The 19760-nt window shown below is 36.0% G+C and overlaps 1 protein-coding gene across 11 annotated transcripts in view; it reads right to left on the bottom strand.

Annotated features, from left to right (window-relative positions):
- The window catches only part of MYO3B (myosin IIIB), a 195584-nt gene that overhangs the window by 135133 nt on the left and 40691 nt on the right, over positions 1-19760 (bottom strand). For all 11 annotated transcript variants that reach the window (XR_008204654.1, XM_052674958.1, XM_052674959.1 and 8 more), the window contains one exon: positions 14523-14668. Coding sequence is in view for 10 of the 11 variants with exons in the window: in XM_052674958.1 (XP_052530918.1) it covers positions 14523-14668 (146 nt within the window). In the remaining variant the exon portion in view is untranslated. The remainder of the gene's footprint in view (positions 1-14522; positions 14669-19760) is intronic.

Genomic DNA, 19760 nt, shown 5'->3' with positions numbered 1-19760 from the left:
ATAGTTGAGGAAAAATTGGTGATGCTGTTACAAAGAAGCAAGATCAGCCTTCCCCAGGGTAATTTCCCTCTGTGATTGTATGGTCCCAAAAATACCAAACCAAAGAATAACTTTCATCCCAATAGAGCATTCAGATTCTGAATGAGGGATCAGTAGATAAGATTTTCTATTCTGCCTATCTCTGCCAGTAAGCCTTCTATGATATACTGGGGAAAACTTTTTGCTTCTTGTGTTATTTCTTTGTTTTATTAATTTAGCTCTTATTTTCAAAGAGGAAAACACTCTTATCCTTCTATTCCACAAATAGAGGAATGTTTTAGTTGAGGATCCACAGAAATAAAAATAAGGGCAACAGTGACCCCATAAAATAAGTATATTACCATACGATTGATACAGCCAGTACTGAACGTGGAATTCAGTAGTGGTTGATAAAAACAATCAGACTGCATTTTCAACTGGAAACAAGGATCATTCTTTATTCGTTTTTTTTTTTTTTACTCAGAACTTATTGGTTTTGGTTTAATCTGGTTCATAGCATTGTAAGAACAAATATTATTCTGATCGTTCTACCTGTTGGGTTCCTAATTGAATATATATGGAAGGAATACACTAGTTGATGGTGGCATGTTTCCAATGGAACATTATGAGGAATGTTACGGAGATTGTAAAGCAACTGACCAAATGCCAAGCCATAAAGAAATGTGCAAGACCTGTTAAAAGAATTCTTTTTTCAGTTAATATGCCTTCTGATCACAACGACTGTATAGAAAATAGAATTTGTTTCTGTCCTATTCCTTCTTCCAGTAAGCTTTGTTTCAAAACACTTCAAACTTTGATCTTCTTTTAAAAAACACTATGACAGGAATCACGGTAGATTACAACTGGAGTGAAAACTAATGAACATAAGCACCACCTTTTCGGGGACCAAAGAGAATAGATTTGAGAAAGTAACTTTAGAAGAAAGATAACTATAATATTTGAAGTAGCGTAGTGATGAAACACGGTTGGAAGACAGAAAAGAGCTGATGTAAATCATTCTGCGTGGGTTAAGAGAAAATTGACATTTGCCATAGGCAGGTGAAATGAGAAAATAGCAAAGGATGTAATCTAGTAAACAGAAATATAATACAGACCTTTTAAAAGCATACGTTTTGAAAAGAGTCACTTCTGTGGCACTTCTGTTGAGATCCGTCATGCTGATTTCTTCAGAAAGAGCTCTCATAAAGAGCATTACAGCATATTTGAGTTAAATGAGCATTACCTGCACCTGGAGTTTTTAAAAGTCATACTAAGTTCTGCAGAGCTTTAATATCCAAATGTGAGAAATTAAGATGTTTTTTAAAAAAAGAAAAGCTTTTAAATGACTTTTAAATAACGCAGCTGAGAATGAAAAATATTTTTAAAGTAATAGAAATACAGGAATTATAATTAGGAACTTAAGTTAATTATATATGTGTTAACATGACATGAGCTAAATTTTAAAACAACTAGAATGGCTAAACATAGAAGAAAATTACATTTGCATCAAGTAAGATTTGTTTTTGTTTCATTGTAGGGTGGTTTGTGTTCCTTTTGTTTCCCTAGATACTTGAAGCAGATGCTGCCTGTAAAAGTCTGACACATTTGCATGCTAGCAACAGATCATGGTTCATCAGCTTGCACAATGAAGCTACCTCCTTGCAATTCAGAACATCCTCACCCAGCACTTGTCTGTTATGTGAATAGCCTGATAAAATGGAATCTGATGTAACAAATTGTGAGTGAAGAAATCTAGACGTTGCATTTTGGCTAATTTAACAAAACTAAACTGCATAAAGTCAAATTACTTTAGTCAGACAGGTAGAAAGATATAAGATATTATAACTACTTTTATCTAATAGTCTCACAGACTGCACTACTGGATGCCAAAACACAGGTATCAACTCTCAAGAGGAAAGTTGTTCCTGTCCCCCTCAAGGTAACTAAAGCAAGGTTTTTACAGGAAAAAAAAAAAAAAAAAAAGATAAGCACTGCCCTTCCAAATGCACAAGAGTCACTTCCAACCAAGTTCTTTCAACTATGCTTACAGAGACTCCCAATTCCTAGGCCAAACTAGACCAGTACCACTATCTGTGACTTGTTTCATATCAAGTGGTACATGCAATATATTTTGCACCAAATCCATCAGCCTGAGCAAAGAAGAGTATTTTGTAAACAGGCATATTTCACCTCAGTTTTATGGTCACAAGAAAAGGAAAGTCAGCTTGTTTATCAGAATAGTCACCCTTACGAAATATTACCATAAACAAACTGATACATTTTCCATTTAAATTTTTCTAAATATAGCTTTCAGTCATTGCACCTCATCCTTCATTTGCCAAGTACATTAAAGTAACAACCTTAAATATCTCTGCCCTAGAGAAAACAAGAACTGTGTTCAAGTTGCCTTTGACTTTCTTAGATCTGTTATAATTTTTTTTCAATAAAGCCATATAAATTTTTCAATATAACAAATAAAAGAATTCTCACCAAGAATAATCACAACTTTCCTGAAAAAATAACTTGGTTTTGTTCAGTTTTACCAACTTCTTTTCCTTTCTTCTCAGATAATTTTTTTCATCATTTTTTTCTCCATCATGCCCTCAATGTTATTTTTGATGAGTTATTAACAACACCAGAAAAATTAGTCCAACTATGGTCTCATTCAAGCCTGATAAATAAATGAATTATCCTGTTCTCAGATTTCTTCCTATATGCCAGCATGGATGAAGTGAATATTTCTACCACAGCACAAACTAATATCGGTTGGAAAGGATCTTGGGAGGTCTCTAGTCCAATCTCCTGCTTAAAGCAGATGCAGCATTGAGATCAGATGAGGTTGCCCAAGACTTATGCAGTTGGGTATTCACACTGGGAATTCAGTATCACTCAGTTATCTCCATACAAACACTGATGGTACCACAGGACCAGACAAACAAACTAATTCACTATGCTGTTATTTACCACATTCTTCTCTTTCCATTTTTCTCCCTTTCCTGCCTGATATTTTTTTCAAGCAACACTACTGTGACCTTTGCACACATAGCGTTCAACAGTCATTTAGTCTGAATACATATCAGTTTGGTCATATGTAAAACATGGTCCCCCCTGCACAGAACACAGTTCTTGGTGTCTTGCCTTGGAGTTATTCTTGGCCTCACAACAGCACTGTAAGCTTGCAGCTCCTGGAAGGACTGTTGAGAGAAGCTACAACACAACTATAATCTCAATAGCCTTTCATTACCTTGGAATAAATCCACAGAAATCATTATTAACTCTCTGAATACCAGTCATCAAGATTTATAACCAATGTCTACTTCAATAAGTATTTCTTTAAATTTTTTCTGAGTTCTAACTTATGATTGCACCTGTGATAGGAAAGAAATATAAGACATTAATTGTTAGTAGTAAATGTGTAGATATGCCTAATGCCTTATTACTGTACTAATTATGAGTAATGATTAAATTTACTCCTTGGAATTTTAACATTAATCAAACTGAAAACTGTAACAAGTAAATCAATACCTTTCAAGGCACAGCTCATTTTCACCAAACATGTCTGCAGATAGTAAGATTATCTGTTATTGTGTGTTTATGGAAAATGCTTATTACAAAAATAAAACAACAATTACACATTTGATACAATCCTAAAGATAATTACAACCATGTTAGACTGTGACTAGCATCTAAAAAGTTTTGCTTCTATTTTCTTCTCCTTCTATCATTACTGAGTTAATTCCTTTTCAAATATGAATATCAATATTCTATTTCTGAGGAAGGCATCTGTTTTTCAATTATATTCCATGAAAGGTCTGGGTACTGTGAAATGTGGGAGGTGTCTTATTCTCTCTGCAATACCAAAGTATGTGAGAAGATTATCTTTTTTCAAGCAAAAATCTAATTTAATTTTTTTCATTCATTACGAGCAATATCAGCTAATGAATTCCAAAATTAACCATTGGCTAATGGTCTGAAATGCTGTTTCATTTCTTCAGGATTGCACTCAAAACACTAACAGAATTGTATTATCTTCCTTGAAACAGTAAGTTCTGGATTGAATCTCTAAGGCACAAGTATGGCATATTTCCTGCATACTGATGGCCTTTCAAAATCATAAGCTGAATACACAATAACTCATGAGAAAACAAGTGCATGTTTCATACGCACAGCAAAGGAAAAACGTGTATTAAAAAAAAAAAAAAAAAAAAGAAATACAGATACACATTGGGTGGAGAATGGCTTGAGAACAGCCCTGAGGAGAAGGATTTGGGAGTGTTGATTGATGAAAGACTCAACATGGGCCAGCAACATTTGCTTGCAGTCCAACAGGCTGTGTTACATCAAGATAACTGTGACCAGTAAGTTGATGGAAGTGATTCTGCTACTCTATTCTGCTCTTGTGAGAATTCACCTGGACTGTGTCCAGTCCTGTAGCCCCCAATACAAGAAGAACATGGAGTTGGAGCCAGGCCAGAGGAGGGCCAAAAGGTGATCAGAGGGCTGGAGCACCTCCCCTGTGAGAACAAACTGAGAGCACTGAGGCTTTTCAGCCTGGGGAAGACTGAGGAAACTTCTTAGCAGCCTTCCAGTACCTGAAGAAAAGCTGGGGCGAACTTTTTATAAGGACACGTAGCAACACAGCAAGGGGAAACAGTTTTAAACTGCGTAGATTTAGAGCAGATATCAGGAAGAAATTCTTTACTGTGAGGGTGGAAAGACACTGAACAACCTGCCCAATGAGGTTGTGGATGCCCCCCTCCCTGAAAGACCAGGCTGGATGGGGTTTTGAGCACCCAGGTCGGGAGGGAAATGTTCCTGCCTACAGCAAGGGGATAGGAACTAGATCATTTTAAAGGTCCCTTCCAACCCAAACCATTCTATGATTCTATAAAATATTTGACAAAAATATCACAGGTAAACTACACAACTTATATCTATCTATCTATCTATCTATATATATATATATATATATATATATATACTCCCTAATTGCTATCTGATGTGGATTTAACCTGAGATTGTGCTCCAGTGTTGAACTAAAAACAGAAAGGCAACATCTTTGCAGTTTGTCTCCATGAATGACTGACTAAGATTACCAACTCTTACTAGTAAACTGCTTTTCTCTAAAATTGAATGACACAAAGATGAGTTGCTGCCTGAACATTGTCAGCATTATGGCTCCAACCCTTCTTCCCTATTCTCATCATAATTATAAATGGTACGGTAACTTTTTCCCCTATACAACATTTTAAGTCAAATATTATATTCTGCAAGGCCCAGTACAGGAAAAAAAAAAAATCCTCTCTGAAGTAAGCATGAAACAGAAAGTCATACTAGGCTGTTCAACAAGCAGCAATGACTACAGGTTTTAACGCAAACCTTTCTAGAGGAAGTTTGATGTCAGAACATCATCTGTTTTCAACTGTGGATGAATATCATCCCCCAAAACAACGTAAGGCAATTTGAAGGCTCTATGTACAGGTGCAATACTTGGTATTTATTCTCAGCAACAGGAATCCTATGTTATCCTTCTTTCTAGCATTCAGAAAATTTAACACACTAATGAAGGCTTCATTTGCCTGCAGCTGTTTCAAAGGATTTGGGGGGAAGGGCAATGATTTGAGTTTACACAATTTAAATCCTGATGGACCATTCTGAAAGGGAAACATAATGCAATTTTAAGAGACTCAGCAGACTCTAAATAGTCTGCTTCATGCATGCTCACTTAATACTGAGCAAAGACATTCTTAAAATTTCAAGCAGGGAAATCTGCTCTGGTTACCTTGGTGATAAACTAAAGACAAAAATTGCACATAATTGTTGCTGATGTCACTGCTCCCAATTGTTTCCAAGGTTACAGAGCATCTCACATAATTGTGATGTTACATTTCTAGTCTGAATTGAAAGCCCATTTTCTGTTCTCAGTAAATTGTTTAGTGCTGCAGGTAATCTATCTAAACCTTATCTAATAAGGCATCAGCAGCATCTCAGCAACCTCTAGTAATGATGCAGATTTATATGTTGAAAGTGAAGCTACCTTGTTCTTTACTGAGCAATATGAGTCCTAGATTATCTCTATTTTTAGCCTAAGAATCTATTTCCATAACAAAGTATATTAATTAAGCATATAAAAATATCTGAACAGTAAATGTTTTACTGCAAAGCAATCTTACATGTGAATTATCTACCTGGAAGGAAGCTGTTCTCTTGGTTGAATAGTGGAAAATTGGCTGTTAACTATTCATAACTGACCGATTTTCTCACTGTCTTCAAACTCACTTTAAATGCAGAGCACAAGTACTTCTCCAGACTAAAACAAAACAAAACCCAAAGAAAACCTTCATCCAGGCTAGACTTTATTACAACCTCTAGTTTACCATGCACCATAGCAAGAACCTCCTTAAAATCAGTAATCATTGTACATTGGATTAATATTGCCTTCATAGTATTACTGCCTCAGAAATACCATAGACAGTGCTATCTACTGTACATCCATATAAATTTTCAAGAAATTGAGAGAAGTTTTAAAAACACATGAAAAACAATGCATTTTTTATTCATGCAATTACAGCAAAGTTTTGTGACTAGTTCTACTTCATAAATCTAAGTAAGGCACATTTGATATTCTCACTTCTAAAGGAGACAACAGTTAGTTGACGGCCATCTACCACCTCTCCTTGTGCTGGATGTGCCTTTTGTCACTTGACTGCGCTCAGACTGCAGGGCTTGACCTTGTCAGCATGAAATTTTCCACCAGAGCAAAACAAAATGGCACTTACTATATCCTAGCAGTCTACTATTACTTATGCAATGGATTTTGAAAAGTAGTAATTTACTTTAGAAACTGGTTGACTAAAGCAGTTTAAGCGCATTTAATGCATGAAATGAATAGCATATGGAGTCACTAAAAACATCTGCTAGGCATTTCAGCTTCTACCTACAGCTTTGAGAGGGTTAGAGTGCAGCACTGAGAATAGAACAGAAAACCAAAGGCGATTCTTCTCTTGTTTGCTCAGAAAACAGCTGAGAGGTTGACATGTCTATTTTCATTCATTCGCATTTCTCAATGAAATGCTACATATGATTTAGTTTTCTGTGATTTCCACAAATGTCCTAGGAACAAATACACTATGACAACGCATGGAAGGAGACTTCTGAAGGAGATGGGCATTCATCTCTCTTCTCCTGCTGCTTGGGAGGCTAGCTGGGCATCAGTCAGCAGGTGCTGAGCAATTGCTAGTTATATATATCCATATATATTCATTGTAATTATTATCCTTTCCCTTTTCTCCATCTTAGTAAATAGTTTTATTTCAACCCACAAATTCTACTCAGTTTTTTTTTTCCTTTTGATTTTCTCCTCCCATCCCACTGGGAAGGAGAGAAATGAGTAAATGACTGTGGCGGTTAGCCACCTGCTACATTAAACCACAACAGCTACAATACATCTGAGCAGAAAAAAAAAAATCTGCAAAATCAAGTTCCATTTGTATACAATTTATGAATAGGAATAGAAAGACAAAATCAGTGAGATGACATATGCAACTACATTACTGTTTATGCATTAACTAAATGGCTTAGGAAAGAGAGGAGGGAAATTGCACCAAGCTAATTTAATTCTAGGACTGATTGTCCACTGTCTCATGTAGTACATGGAAATGCTTATTATATTTTGCCACTTTTTCAAATATTTTAAAATGATATAAGGTAAGGCCTCATTTTGATAAGATGCCTGTAAGTGCATATGTTTCCTTTTTTTTTTTTTTTAGATCTACTGCTAGACTTGAAAGACTATTTATCCATACATTTGATATAATCTTAGGCACAAACAATTTCCTCTGCTTTTTAGGCACAGATGATATAATGAAGATAAGATTACTACCAGCCTCTCATTATTCAGTTCAACCCTGACCCAAGTATTATTTGATATTATCCATTGAAATCACCTAAAATATAGGATCTTTACAACATGGTTCAAAATCCTACTTGCACTGGTATAACCACCCTTTCCACAGTACAATGTACAGTAGTTATCCCCTCTTTGCCACATAAGTTTTCATGTCCATTAATTTTCTTTGCAAAATTTCAAATTACTTCTATCTGATCAGATAGTATTGGTATGATGTAATACTTCTTACGAGATAGCACGATTTGAAATATTTATGGGTCTATTTTACTTTAAAAAGCTGAGGTCTACTGGTGTTTGACAATCTCTGTAATGTTTTACCAAAACAGACACACCTAAGTAATGCAGCAGATGGAATAGGCTAAAAGTGCCAATTCCCAAATTACTAACTTCGCGAGGCCACATTTCCTACATAATTTAGACCCTTCTGTTGGAGATTTCAGAATATATTTCTAGACAGATGACATGTTAACAGAATTGTTTCATGGTTCAGTGTCTTCTCAGCATGATTTATCTCTACCTGTAGGCACTGGAGGTCCCTTTTCAGAAGATTTATGATTTAGATCCAAGAATTCATTTTGATGAGGGATAACGTGTGTATCATTGCAAAACAACATTAACATTTGCTGTAAGATGATGTTTGGTTTCTCATCAGCAGTTTTAAGAATAAGACTTATGCATGCGGTGTCACAAATGCTTCTAAAACAGTGCATATAATATAATAAAATATTATATATAAATATGAAATATTATATATTTCATACAATAGAATGAATGAGAAAGGTTCCTAAAATTCTAAATTTCTAAAATTTACGTTAGTCAATAAGTACCCCTTTTTCTTTCAAATTCACCTTATGCAAACAAAATTTAGGTCTGAAAGACTAGTGTCTAATGAAATTTCTTACTTAAAATTTAACTGATGTCTTTTCTTCATTCCATTTCTGCTATCAGATATTTATTTCAGACATTGTACTCTCTGTAGGAACAAGAAATAGGAAAATCCTCAAGCACCCAGCCAACAGCTCAGGCCATAACATCAAAGATATGAAGCTAAAACTTCTGATCTGAAAATACTGCTTTGCTTTTTTTTTTTTTTTTAATTTTTTTTTTTTTTTTTTTTAATTGTCTCCTACAATGAAGTAATGGTCAGATTTTCAGGGAAAATCAGCATGTGGGGAAACCTGTGTTTCATGCCTGAATTGAGATACCGAGTGTTAACCTGCCCTACGAAGTGCAAGTCTACTTTTTCTTTTTGAATAAATTAAATCTCTAATATTTTCTTAAGGTGGACACAATGAAAAGAAACTTTTTTATTGCTCTGTTCAAATAGATTATAGATTTCCAGTAGTTGCAAGACAGAGTTCTAGACATGAGAAACAGTCTATGTGTGTTTCTCATCTGGGACAAGAATCAATGCTGTCAGGTCATCAGTGCACTTCTGTTACCCTTTTCAAACTGCACACACAATTAGTAGTTCCAGCTTAATATACACTAAAAAATGAAGGACATGCAGCCTTTCTCCCAACAATGCTCTATGAAATATCCGCAGGCATGCTCCTTTGCAGACCTCATCGTTCCATGGTCCTTGTCCATCCATAGCTCAATTTACAGAACTGAGACATGAACCACTGTTAGCTGGATATGATAAGTTAAACAAATATCTTAAGTCTTAGAATAAAGATTTAATTCCTGAACAGGGTTCCCTGAGGATTGAAATTTTAGCTATGCTTTGTTGAGTATTTCCATTTCTAAAGCAGTGTCATTCTGACCTTTGCTTCTATGGGTCTAACAGCTGTACAGAAAAGAGAACTGTAATTTGTTACTTAGTGGAAGAACATTTAGGCTTTGTAACTAGTACCACCTGAATTTAATACATTATTTGCTTCTCATTTAGAGAGTGCAAAAAGTGTAATGGTTGACTACTGTTATCTTCCGGTTTCCTTGTTCAAAGTAGGTTAAAAAAAAACAAACAAACTATAAAAGTCTAATTCTGTATTATCTGCTAACATGAACTGAGAAGGTGCCTCCAAAGATCTTGGGGGTATACAAATTCTGAGACAGTACAAATTCATTAATTTACTGGTTGGTTTAAGCTCTATAAAGTCAAAGACTTGCAGACTTCAGTGTAATTCATTTAAATAAAGATCTAGCTCTATAACACCAGAAGCTGACACTCAATGCCAAGGCTAGTGGCACAACTACTGGCTGTCTCCAGAAAAAAAGCAAACAACTAGAATTGACAGAAACTTAATTACTATGGTTCCCTATTTGGGTATGGGACAATTCTCTGGAAACATGCATACAGATTTCTGTATCTAGCCTATTAAAAGTTGTAAACAATTACAAATTTTTCTGCTGATGCAAAGAAATCATCAGCATAAAAATTGGACAAGTTTAGCATGCAGAAGCTAATATAAACATATGGATCTACTGTAATCAAGAATGTAAAGGAACAAAGAAACAGTTTCAGATAACTCTGCCTGAGTAACGCCCAAGTATCATTTACTGTGAATGGCAATGTCACCTCTTCTCCAAAGTCAAATTAGTCTAATCATTTAAAAAACAAAGTGGGAGAATACATACAGAAATCAGATATATGCAGTAGGTCAATAGCATGTGACATTTATTGCTCATTATTCTCAGTAGATTTTTATGATTGCAGATAAATTGGAACTTGATTGTAGGGTACCACAGTCACAGCATAACTGTGCAACATGCTGTGTTGTCATTTTGTTTTAGTGTATTTAGTATATTAGTACATTGAACAATAGCTGAAACCTGATTTGCTGATTTCACATCAAACCGCAAGAAACCACAGCTGAAAGAGGAGCAGTTATGAGCTAATTAAATTGTATGTCTCTGTCAGAAACTAGAATATGAGCATATATATAAGGCTGGAGTTCTATGAGGTCATATCACTTCCTAACCCAGATATTGAAATTACAACCATAATCCCAGAATTCAAACTGTGCACCTTACCATTCAGCACCACTGAACTCCAACATCAACACAGCTTGAATGGCAAATTACAGTTGTGACATAACTTCAGAAACTGATAGGCTCCTGCTAGTGGCCATACTCCAAGCGAAAGTAAAGCCAAGCTGAACCAGTTCTCCATTCTCACTGTATCCAAGAGGAGCAGTAAGCTCCAAACTTCACTTGAAAGCAGTGTTATCACCACTCATGAATGTCTGGTAATCAGATGAGCCAGACCTTCCCCCATGTCAGTAGATACGCAGATTTAACCTTACAACTTGATTTAAACCTTTGCTGGAGCAGAGCTTATTGTAGGGTGAGTTCTGACAGGCACCTCCTGGAGCATGAGAAGGCAGGGACTACTGATTAGTGCTCAGATGAAATCTGTTCAGGTTGTACAAACATTCTGCAACTCACTTACCCCACCATAATCTAAGCTATTTGATTGCAGGGATCAGCAGAGCAATTTTAAGACACAAGATATCCTAGGCACAGAACAAATGGCTCTGAAGGTTCAACAACTGCTTGTCTCGCTTAAGAAACTTACTGAGTCCAGGGTCTGACTGCAGTGTCACTGAGTCAAAAACTAGAGCTGAGCATTTTGGATCACAGAATCATTAAGGTTGGAAAAGACCTCTAAGATTCCCATGTCCAACCATCATCCCACCTTCATCATTCCTGCTGACCACGTCCCTCAGTGCCACATCTCCATGGTTCTGGAGCACCTCCAGGGACAGTGACCCCACCACCTTCCTGGGCAGCCTGTGCCACTGCATTATCACTCTTTCTGAGAAGAATTTTTTCCTAATATTCAATCTGAGTGTCCCTGGCACAACTTAAAGTCGTCATCTCTTGTCCTTCTTAACAGGGGGACTTCATGCAGGTAACAGCTGGAGTGAACCCTGTGTCAGAGGCAGAGAGGTTGGTATCTAGATGTTTGCTTGTTAGAAGCCAAAGAAAAATGTAGATTGGGTCTTTAGGAATTTGAAGCTCTCTTTAGCTCCTCTTGGCACAGCAGTCATCAGCAGGATTGGGTTCTCCAGCTCTGGCCACTGCAGAGGTTTGGTTGTTGATAGTGGTTTATCAGTAGGGGTCCTGCGTGGAGTCAGCAGTTGGACAGAGTAATCCCTACAGGTCCTACCCAACTCGGGATATTCTATGATTTTCTGTCTAATGCAGCACAGCAGAAGTCAGAGCAGATCAGCCTTACCAACAGCGAGTGCTGTGCTATGTACAAATTCTTACGGATGTCATTTAACAATGGAATGAGAGTCTCCTTTCTGCAGTGAAAGGCATCAAAGTTATATTTTAGGTTAATGCTGCAGGATTCCCTTTCTTTTTCCTTTAGCATCCTTTAAGGCTCACTAGTGTGTGTTTGTAGCTTTTTTCCTCAGCGGCTTCTTTGGCACTCAGCACCCTGAATGAGTTTGCAGAGGCTCTTTTGAGATTCCCCAGTTCTTCAGGGCCGCCCTCATTTGTGCTACTTAAACCTTGATCCAGAAAGCCAGGAGGGAAGGCATGAAGGAGCTCAGTGAGGCTGTTCACAATCACTTTTGATCTGTTGGATCAAAATTATGATGCAGGAAAGGTTTTGTGCAAGAAGTTGAGAGGCAAGGACTTATAGTTGGCAAAATAAACAAACAAGAAAAAAAACAGCATGGTTTCTTCTCTTTTGTTTGGATCTCACAGTGACACTTATTCACGTGGGGAGAGGAAATTGGGATCAGATGACCCCTTCCTATTTTAAGGCTGCCAAGGTTTATCAAAGAACTAGAGAGTAGCACACAAATAAAAGGACTGAATTCTTCAAATAAAATAGAGCTGAACTGTGGACTTCCTTGCTACTGTATGTTATAGCAGATAGAAATTTGTATTGAATAGGTTCAGAGATGAGAAACCTACTCTGGGTTGATGAAATCATCAATAGGATAACATTTGCATGTACAGCTTCAGACACAAACATTATGAAAGCAGAAAATGAAAAGATGCCAGGTCCCCAAGCTTAGATGATTTTCGGTTGAAAAATTTTGATAGCTGCAATGTAATAGATTACTTCTAAACTATCAAATCACAATGAGAGAGAAATGTATCTTTTGGTTGTATTTACTCAAACAACTACCAGGAGGGAAGCTCTATTCCCCACACTCTAGGACCTTATGCCATGTGGCATTTACTGCAGTCTTATCTCAACTAATACGAATATACAGTTAACAGTCGTAAAGTACAGCAGTAGCTCATAAAACACAGAGCACAGTCACAAAAGTCATTATCAAACACTATTCTACAATTCTATTTAGTAAATTCACCCATTATTTATTTCATCAAAATAGACATTTTTATCTTAGTTTTGCTAAGTCATACAGAGATGCAACAGCAAATATGGAAAGGGAAAAACTATGCACAGAAATCAAAGCCTCCACATGACTTACTCTTTGTATCATCCTATTGCCTGCTATTAGTGTGTACTGTTGATGTCACTTCTGTCCTCTCAAACTGTTTTGAGCACTGATAAAATTTATAGATATTGCTCCAGTATGCTGAAGCCTCTCTTGCTTCCCTAATTGCCAGGATCTGTTTTACGCTTGTGCAAAGGCAACAAGATGAACTGCTGCTTCAGTATGAATAATTTTCCAAAGAGTAGTGGCAGTTCACGTCTGGGCTGGGGAGAAGGAGATAACTATATGATGCAGAACCTAGCACAACTGCATCTGCATATAAATAGACTTAATCAGAAATGGAAATTGCAATCAGAAGAAATTGTAAAAGCCTATGATAAGTGAGCAGATAAGAAAAGGTCAAACTCTTGTATAGATGAATGTTTTAAATTGTTATCAGCCAGTGGCGATTCCTTTTTTATGAACCAAATGTTGAAAAGACAAATATACACCATTCTGTAATCAATGCCGTACAAGTTCTGGATATATTTCTCCTATTATTACAACTGTTTTGCTGTTAAACCCTATTTTACACTGTCAGTCTCAACAGATTCAAGAAGCATCAATGAAATGAAAACAAAATGAAACCAAAAATAGTCAGCATGAAGTAATACAGTTAATTCCACAGTTAAGTAGAAGTAATTTCTATTTCCTTTTCATTTCCAAATGCAAAGCTCTGGATTGACATATCTTAACATCCTCAAGTAAATGAAAAACTAAATGACAACTATTGTTTACTGAAACTGTATCATAACACTGTCAAAATTGTCTATTTTTCTTCCACAGTAAAAGTGGCCTAGGACTACAGGAATAACATCGGAAAACGTTATTTAACAGTTTCAAGTGTTGGCTTCTTCCTTTTTTGAAACAAAGGGTTTTTGTCAATAGTAGCTAAGAAAAAATACATTTAAATGGAGGTATCCAGATATTACATGATTTTACATTCAAGATGAGAATAAAATAAATATGTAACAGTGTATCATTTCAAGGAGAATTTTCTTTTTTTTTTTTTTTTTTTTTTTTTAAAGAAGCCAGGCTAAAAAGAAAAGACAACAGTACACCTTTCTGAAGTGTTTTGCTATAATAAATTCTTAGGATTGAAATAAATGTTTACATAATACTTCTTTCACATTTGACTAATGCTTCAGAACAAACTAGCGAGTGAAGAGAGCCATCTAGTGTCATACCTTGGAATTTTAAAAAGAGTTTTCACAGGATGCATGTCAAACAAAGGAGGGTCTCCATCTCCGAGTTCAATAGCTGTTATTCCCAAAGACCATACGTCACATCGAGCATCATATGAGTAGTCATATTGCTGTTCACAAGCAATGACCTATCAGAAAACAAAACAAAACAATGCATTAACATTATGCACAATTCAGGCGATCCTAGTGTGACACAAAAGTATTTTTTTGAGTCATGCCTAAAATCCCGATTAGCTTTCAAATTCATATCCTTGGGTATATAACTCATAACTCAGTCGGTAAATATCCCACAAAATTTATCAGTAAATGACAACTTCTCTTTATTGTTATTTTTTTAAATATTATTATTTTTAAAAAAATCTGTTGTGGTTTTTTTGTTTGTTTGTTTTTTAAATTAAGCTCCATGGAATGCTTCATATATCTATATAAAGAACATTGCTTTATTAAGTTCTGTTCTTCAACACACTTCCTACAACAACCATCACGAAGGAAGGCACATAATCCATTTGATGTTATTCTTATCAACTTCTATGACTACTCATGAGGAAAGACAGATTTGCACAGTTACTTTTTAGATAAGAATATAAGAATATATAGATAAAAATATTCCCATATTTATTTCTGCCTTTTAAAATAAATATATATTTTTAAATTTTAGTTAATCTCCACTAAGTTCAAGTAATAATAATTAAAAAAAAAAAAAAAAAAAAAAAACAACCTTAGCATGCCATGTATCCTAAGACAAGTTGAAGTTAAGAGAAATCTTACTTTGGACATCAGCAGAGTTTTGAATCATAAACCCGATGTACACTTCCAGTTACCTCATTGTTTGCATTCTAATCATAAACTAACTATTAGACACAAGCTGGAAACGTGACATTCATTAGACATGAGATTCAGAGTACTGTTTAAATTTAGATTTATCTTTGCAACAGTGAAAATGTCAGTTCATTGGCTTTTTATTCTGGCTCAAGTTTGTATTCTTAAATCTCAACAATTACACCAACTGCAGATCCCTACATACTCCATTATGTACTTCTGTGCTTTTTTCCAAGTTCTAATTGTTGTTACTAATTTGTACTTAAACAGAAACTTCTGATAGCATTTCTCAGGGTTGCTGTTCCTGTAGGAGATTATTTATTTATTTCTTACTTCCAAGTAATACTATCAGTTTTACTTGCAAGCTTTGTGTTAAGGCTTCAGTTTAGGGCACTGCTTTGCAGAAGTGCCAACCTGCAAGTCAGTATCCTGGGTTGCCGCTGGCAGGCAGCCTGATGTAAGGAAACCTTTCCTGTAGAAGATCCTGATTTCAGTACAACCTCTCAAATACATCTTTTTTCTCCAGAATCTCACCTCACAGACACGAACCTTGTTCTATTCAACAGGTGCATATGATCTAACTCTAGAATTCATAACCCCATCATGTACTTTATCAGAAAATAGAGGTGTTACACATATGATCTAGAATACTGCAGAAATGTATGTGATTTAAGAAGGCAGTCACTAGTTAATTCCTTTTTTTTCTTTTTTTTTTTCTCCCCTCCCAACAGAACATCTAGAATGAAAACTCTAACATATTTCCTGGTTCTTTAAAGAATTCATTATAACCTGCTCTCATTCTAGAGATTCCTCATCTCTTGAAAAAGATGCAGTAGACAGATTCTATGCAACTCATACAGCTTTAAATCATCACTTTTATTTCAGAAGCCTATAGGATAATTACATTTAATTATACTGAATCTTAAAGAGAAGGAAAGAATTGAAGTTTCTTGTAAAGGCATGTAAGTCAGTATGAAGAACCATCACCAGATGATTTGTTCTAAGGCCATACTTGGCATCAGCTGGTATTACCCCCAAGTGCAGTTTTCCTCAGAAGTTGTTTTTCCTTATTATGTTTGGATTTTTTAGATAGTTTCCAAAATACCTGTGTACTCGTGCATAGTTTTTTTCAATTAAAAACAAACAAATAAACATGCAAGTCATCTTCCAAGGCCATGACTCAGAGGAAGCTGGAAGTGGCTTATCTGTAGTAGATTAATACAACACGCTGTGGTCTCCTTCCTTCTTTATATAAGAAAAATATTTATCTGCTTGGTTGAAAGGCTGCTTAAAGCCCACCTCCTAACAGTGACTATTCCAAAAGTTGCCAGGTTCTCACTGTTGTGCTGAGTCTTTTGCAAACATTTGGCTATTTGTTCTCCAACTTTATGAAGCAGAGCAATATATTTTCACTTTCAAGGGAAGAAGCACCTGCTCAAGGTCACCCTGCATCAGCAGCAAAAGCAAAAGAACAGCTGAGCTTTTCCACATTTAAGACACCATCACTTGTTACTTTATATAAGTACATCTAAATAGCTTCTAACTACAGACCAATGGCACAACTTGCTGGTGAAGGAATGGTATACCAGCACTATTGGTTAAAAACAAACAAAAAAAACACAAACTTTGAGCTTCTCTCAGCTTTACAATGCGTTACCTACCAAGCAAAGAGAGAGGAATGAACAAAGCATCTCTAGATGCACTATATTCCACCACTAACAGCTACAAATTTGGGAAATACAGCATATGGAACTACAATACTTGCACTCTTACCCATGGGAATTAAATGCTGTCAGTTTGTCCTCCATTCCTCATCAGAGCCTGAAGTGATTCTTTTAGAAAAATATTCCCCTTAATCTGCATTCTCTTCATTTCCAAAAATTCAACAACAGACCTTATTACCAAGTGTATTTTAGAAGTGAGATCAGCTTTAGAGAAAACGCACAAAATGAGCTGCTTTTCTGACACTGTGTATGTGGCACGTACATGACTGTAGTGACCGCTTTGGTTCGGAACAAGCTTTAAATTTCAGTGGAACTTATTAGAATCTTACCATCTTATGCACCACCAATACAAGCACCTGTAAGTAGCACTAATTTTAATTTTCAAAGCAAAAATCTGACTACAGCTTTTTCCTTGATGATCAGTATTTATAGACAATTACCTTTATAGTTTGGCTAGCAGACAACTCTGCCTCAAAATTTAAAGATATAACTCTCTCAGCCATAGTTTACAAGCTAAGTCCTTGGGAGTGCCCCAGTTCTGTCTTCCACTGAAAACCACAGGAACTCCCTGCAGAGCAAAAATCTCTGAAAGCTAGCTAAAAAAAATTCCCACTGATTCATCTTTTATTATGTTCCTGTCCCTACAGAGAAGTCAGAGATACTTATTTTTGGGAATATCTCCTCTTTTCAGTCAGAATTCTGTAGCTAAAACAGCCTCCCAGCTTCTAAAGCTTTACTGATTCCTGCTCTGCACAGTGGGACCTGAAGGCAGAGAGACCAGAAGAAATTATCTGAAACTGAAGAACCTGATACTTCTTTCTCAACCTTATGTAATGACATCATCACATCTGCACCTGTTTTGTATCCAGTAAAATCCCCCTATCCTGGTAAAAGTCAAAGAGAAAAGGCAGATTACATCCCCTGATGTTTTGGGAAGATGTATTTAATCTTGAGATTTGGCAGTGAATGTCGTAGGAACAAGCGTCAAGTACTTCACTTCAGCATAGGCTGTTTATGCACATGCAGTAGCCCAGGTTGCTAAGGAGACAGACGTTTTGTACCTTCTGTACTAGTAATTTCAACACAGTTTCCCACCCAGTTATACTGCATTAGGGTGAAAAACACCTTATCGTCACACAGAAGAACAGGCAACATGACGGTATTCGTCAACACTATTTGTGTAGAGGGTCACAGTGGGACAGGGTGAGGTGGGGGCAATTCACTGGTCTGGCAAAAACAGCACATAAATTGGTCACGCTAACTGAAGGGCATTTAGAGAAGCCAGGGATTAGGCATTCTGTGCAATTTATAACTTTTACAGAAACATAACACTTCACAAAAGAACACAAGATGATTCACTCCCTGACAAAAATTTTGCACTCAAGGACATAATTCTACTCACTTTGAAATCAATGCAAAGATTTCTCTGAACTCCAGCAAGCGTGTAAGTAGATTGCAGGTGGATATAAAAAAAGGAAAACATAATACAGAGCACTATTATTCGTACACTGGATGTACTGCTTATAATCAGAAAGTAAGATCTACATATGTTTAGCAAAAGGAAAATACATCAAACCTTTCAAAGCTTACCTGGAATTATTAGAAGTGAACTTACTTCCATTTTGTCTCCATATAGACAACACATGCATGAAGCAGCTGCAAGCACGCACACACAGTATAACTGACTGATAGTAACAGTACAGATTTGCTACCTGGAGACAATCACTACACAATTAGCACTGGTGATGACCCACCAGCAGAAAGGAGTCTGTAGTTGGAATGTTGAAGCTCCTGAAGAAAGGCAGTGCTGTACTCAGCTGCCGTAGCTAAATAAGCAGCTTACGAGGTGTGTGAGCACAATGCTGAAAGCAGAGCACAGCATACGAAAAATAAATGTGGAACAAAATTCTTACCCTTGATGCAAGGAGAACAAAACTGCAAACTATGCAAATGAAAATAAATCAACTGAACTTCTGTGCTCTGACTCTATTTAATCCAATTAATTCATATAGGTGGTAAATTCAAAATTAAATATTGATAGAAATCTTATGCATCAAGATAAAGAAGTCAACACAAAAAAACACTGAGGATACTGAATAATCCAGAGCAAAGTTAATGCATGTATATTTAGGGTATATATAACATTTATTTATTGTACACGTGCACATTCACACAAACAAAATAAGCAAATTCATGTCTGAAATTGGTTATGTATTCCCCCACCTTTTTAGTTTAATTTCTGTTCCTTATTTGTGATTATCATTCAAATATTTCTGTGATGCATCAGAAAATGATTATATTGTTAAAAATGTTTTCAAAATAAGAATTAATATTTTTAATCATTTGCATTACTAATCATTTCACTTAACATTGATTCATTGAAATTAAATTTTATATCAAGCAGCCATTCGTAATTTAACAGCTAAGGATTAAAAAACAAAGTGTTTTTATTTTTACCTCATCCCAGTGAAATATACCTGAGACCATTAGACTGCCCTAACAGAAGACTACATTCACAGGGAAAAGGAGTACCCCTTATTAGTCCTACAGATGCAGCATAGAAAAAAGACAAGCTTTTGAGCATGTTTTGCTTTATATCATGGATTCATCATGCCTTCAACACTACTTATGAGTAGTGTCATTGACATGTTTCATTACCAACCCACAGAACCTGGCA

This window comes from Tympanuchus pallidicinctus, unplaced genomic scaffold (genome assembly GCF_026119805.1).
Source record: "Tympanuchus pallidicinctus isolate F22 unplaced genomic scaffold, pur_lepc_1.0 scaffold15, whole genome shotgun sequence".
Taxonomy (NCBI): domain Eukaryota; kingdom Metazoa; phylum Chordata; class Aves; order Galliformes; family Phasianidae; genus Tympanuchus; species Tympanuchus pallidicinctus.
Note: the sequence above shows the minus strand (reverse complement) of the source record. Positions and strands in the feature narration are given on the sequence as shown.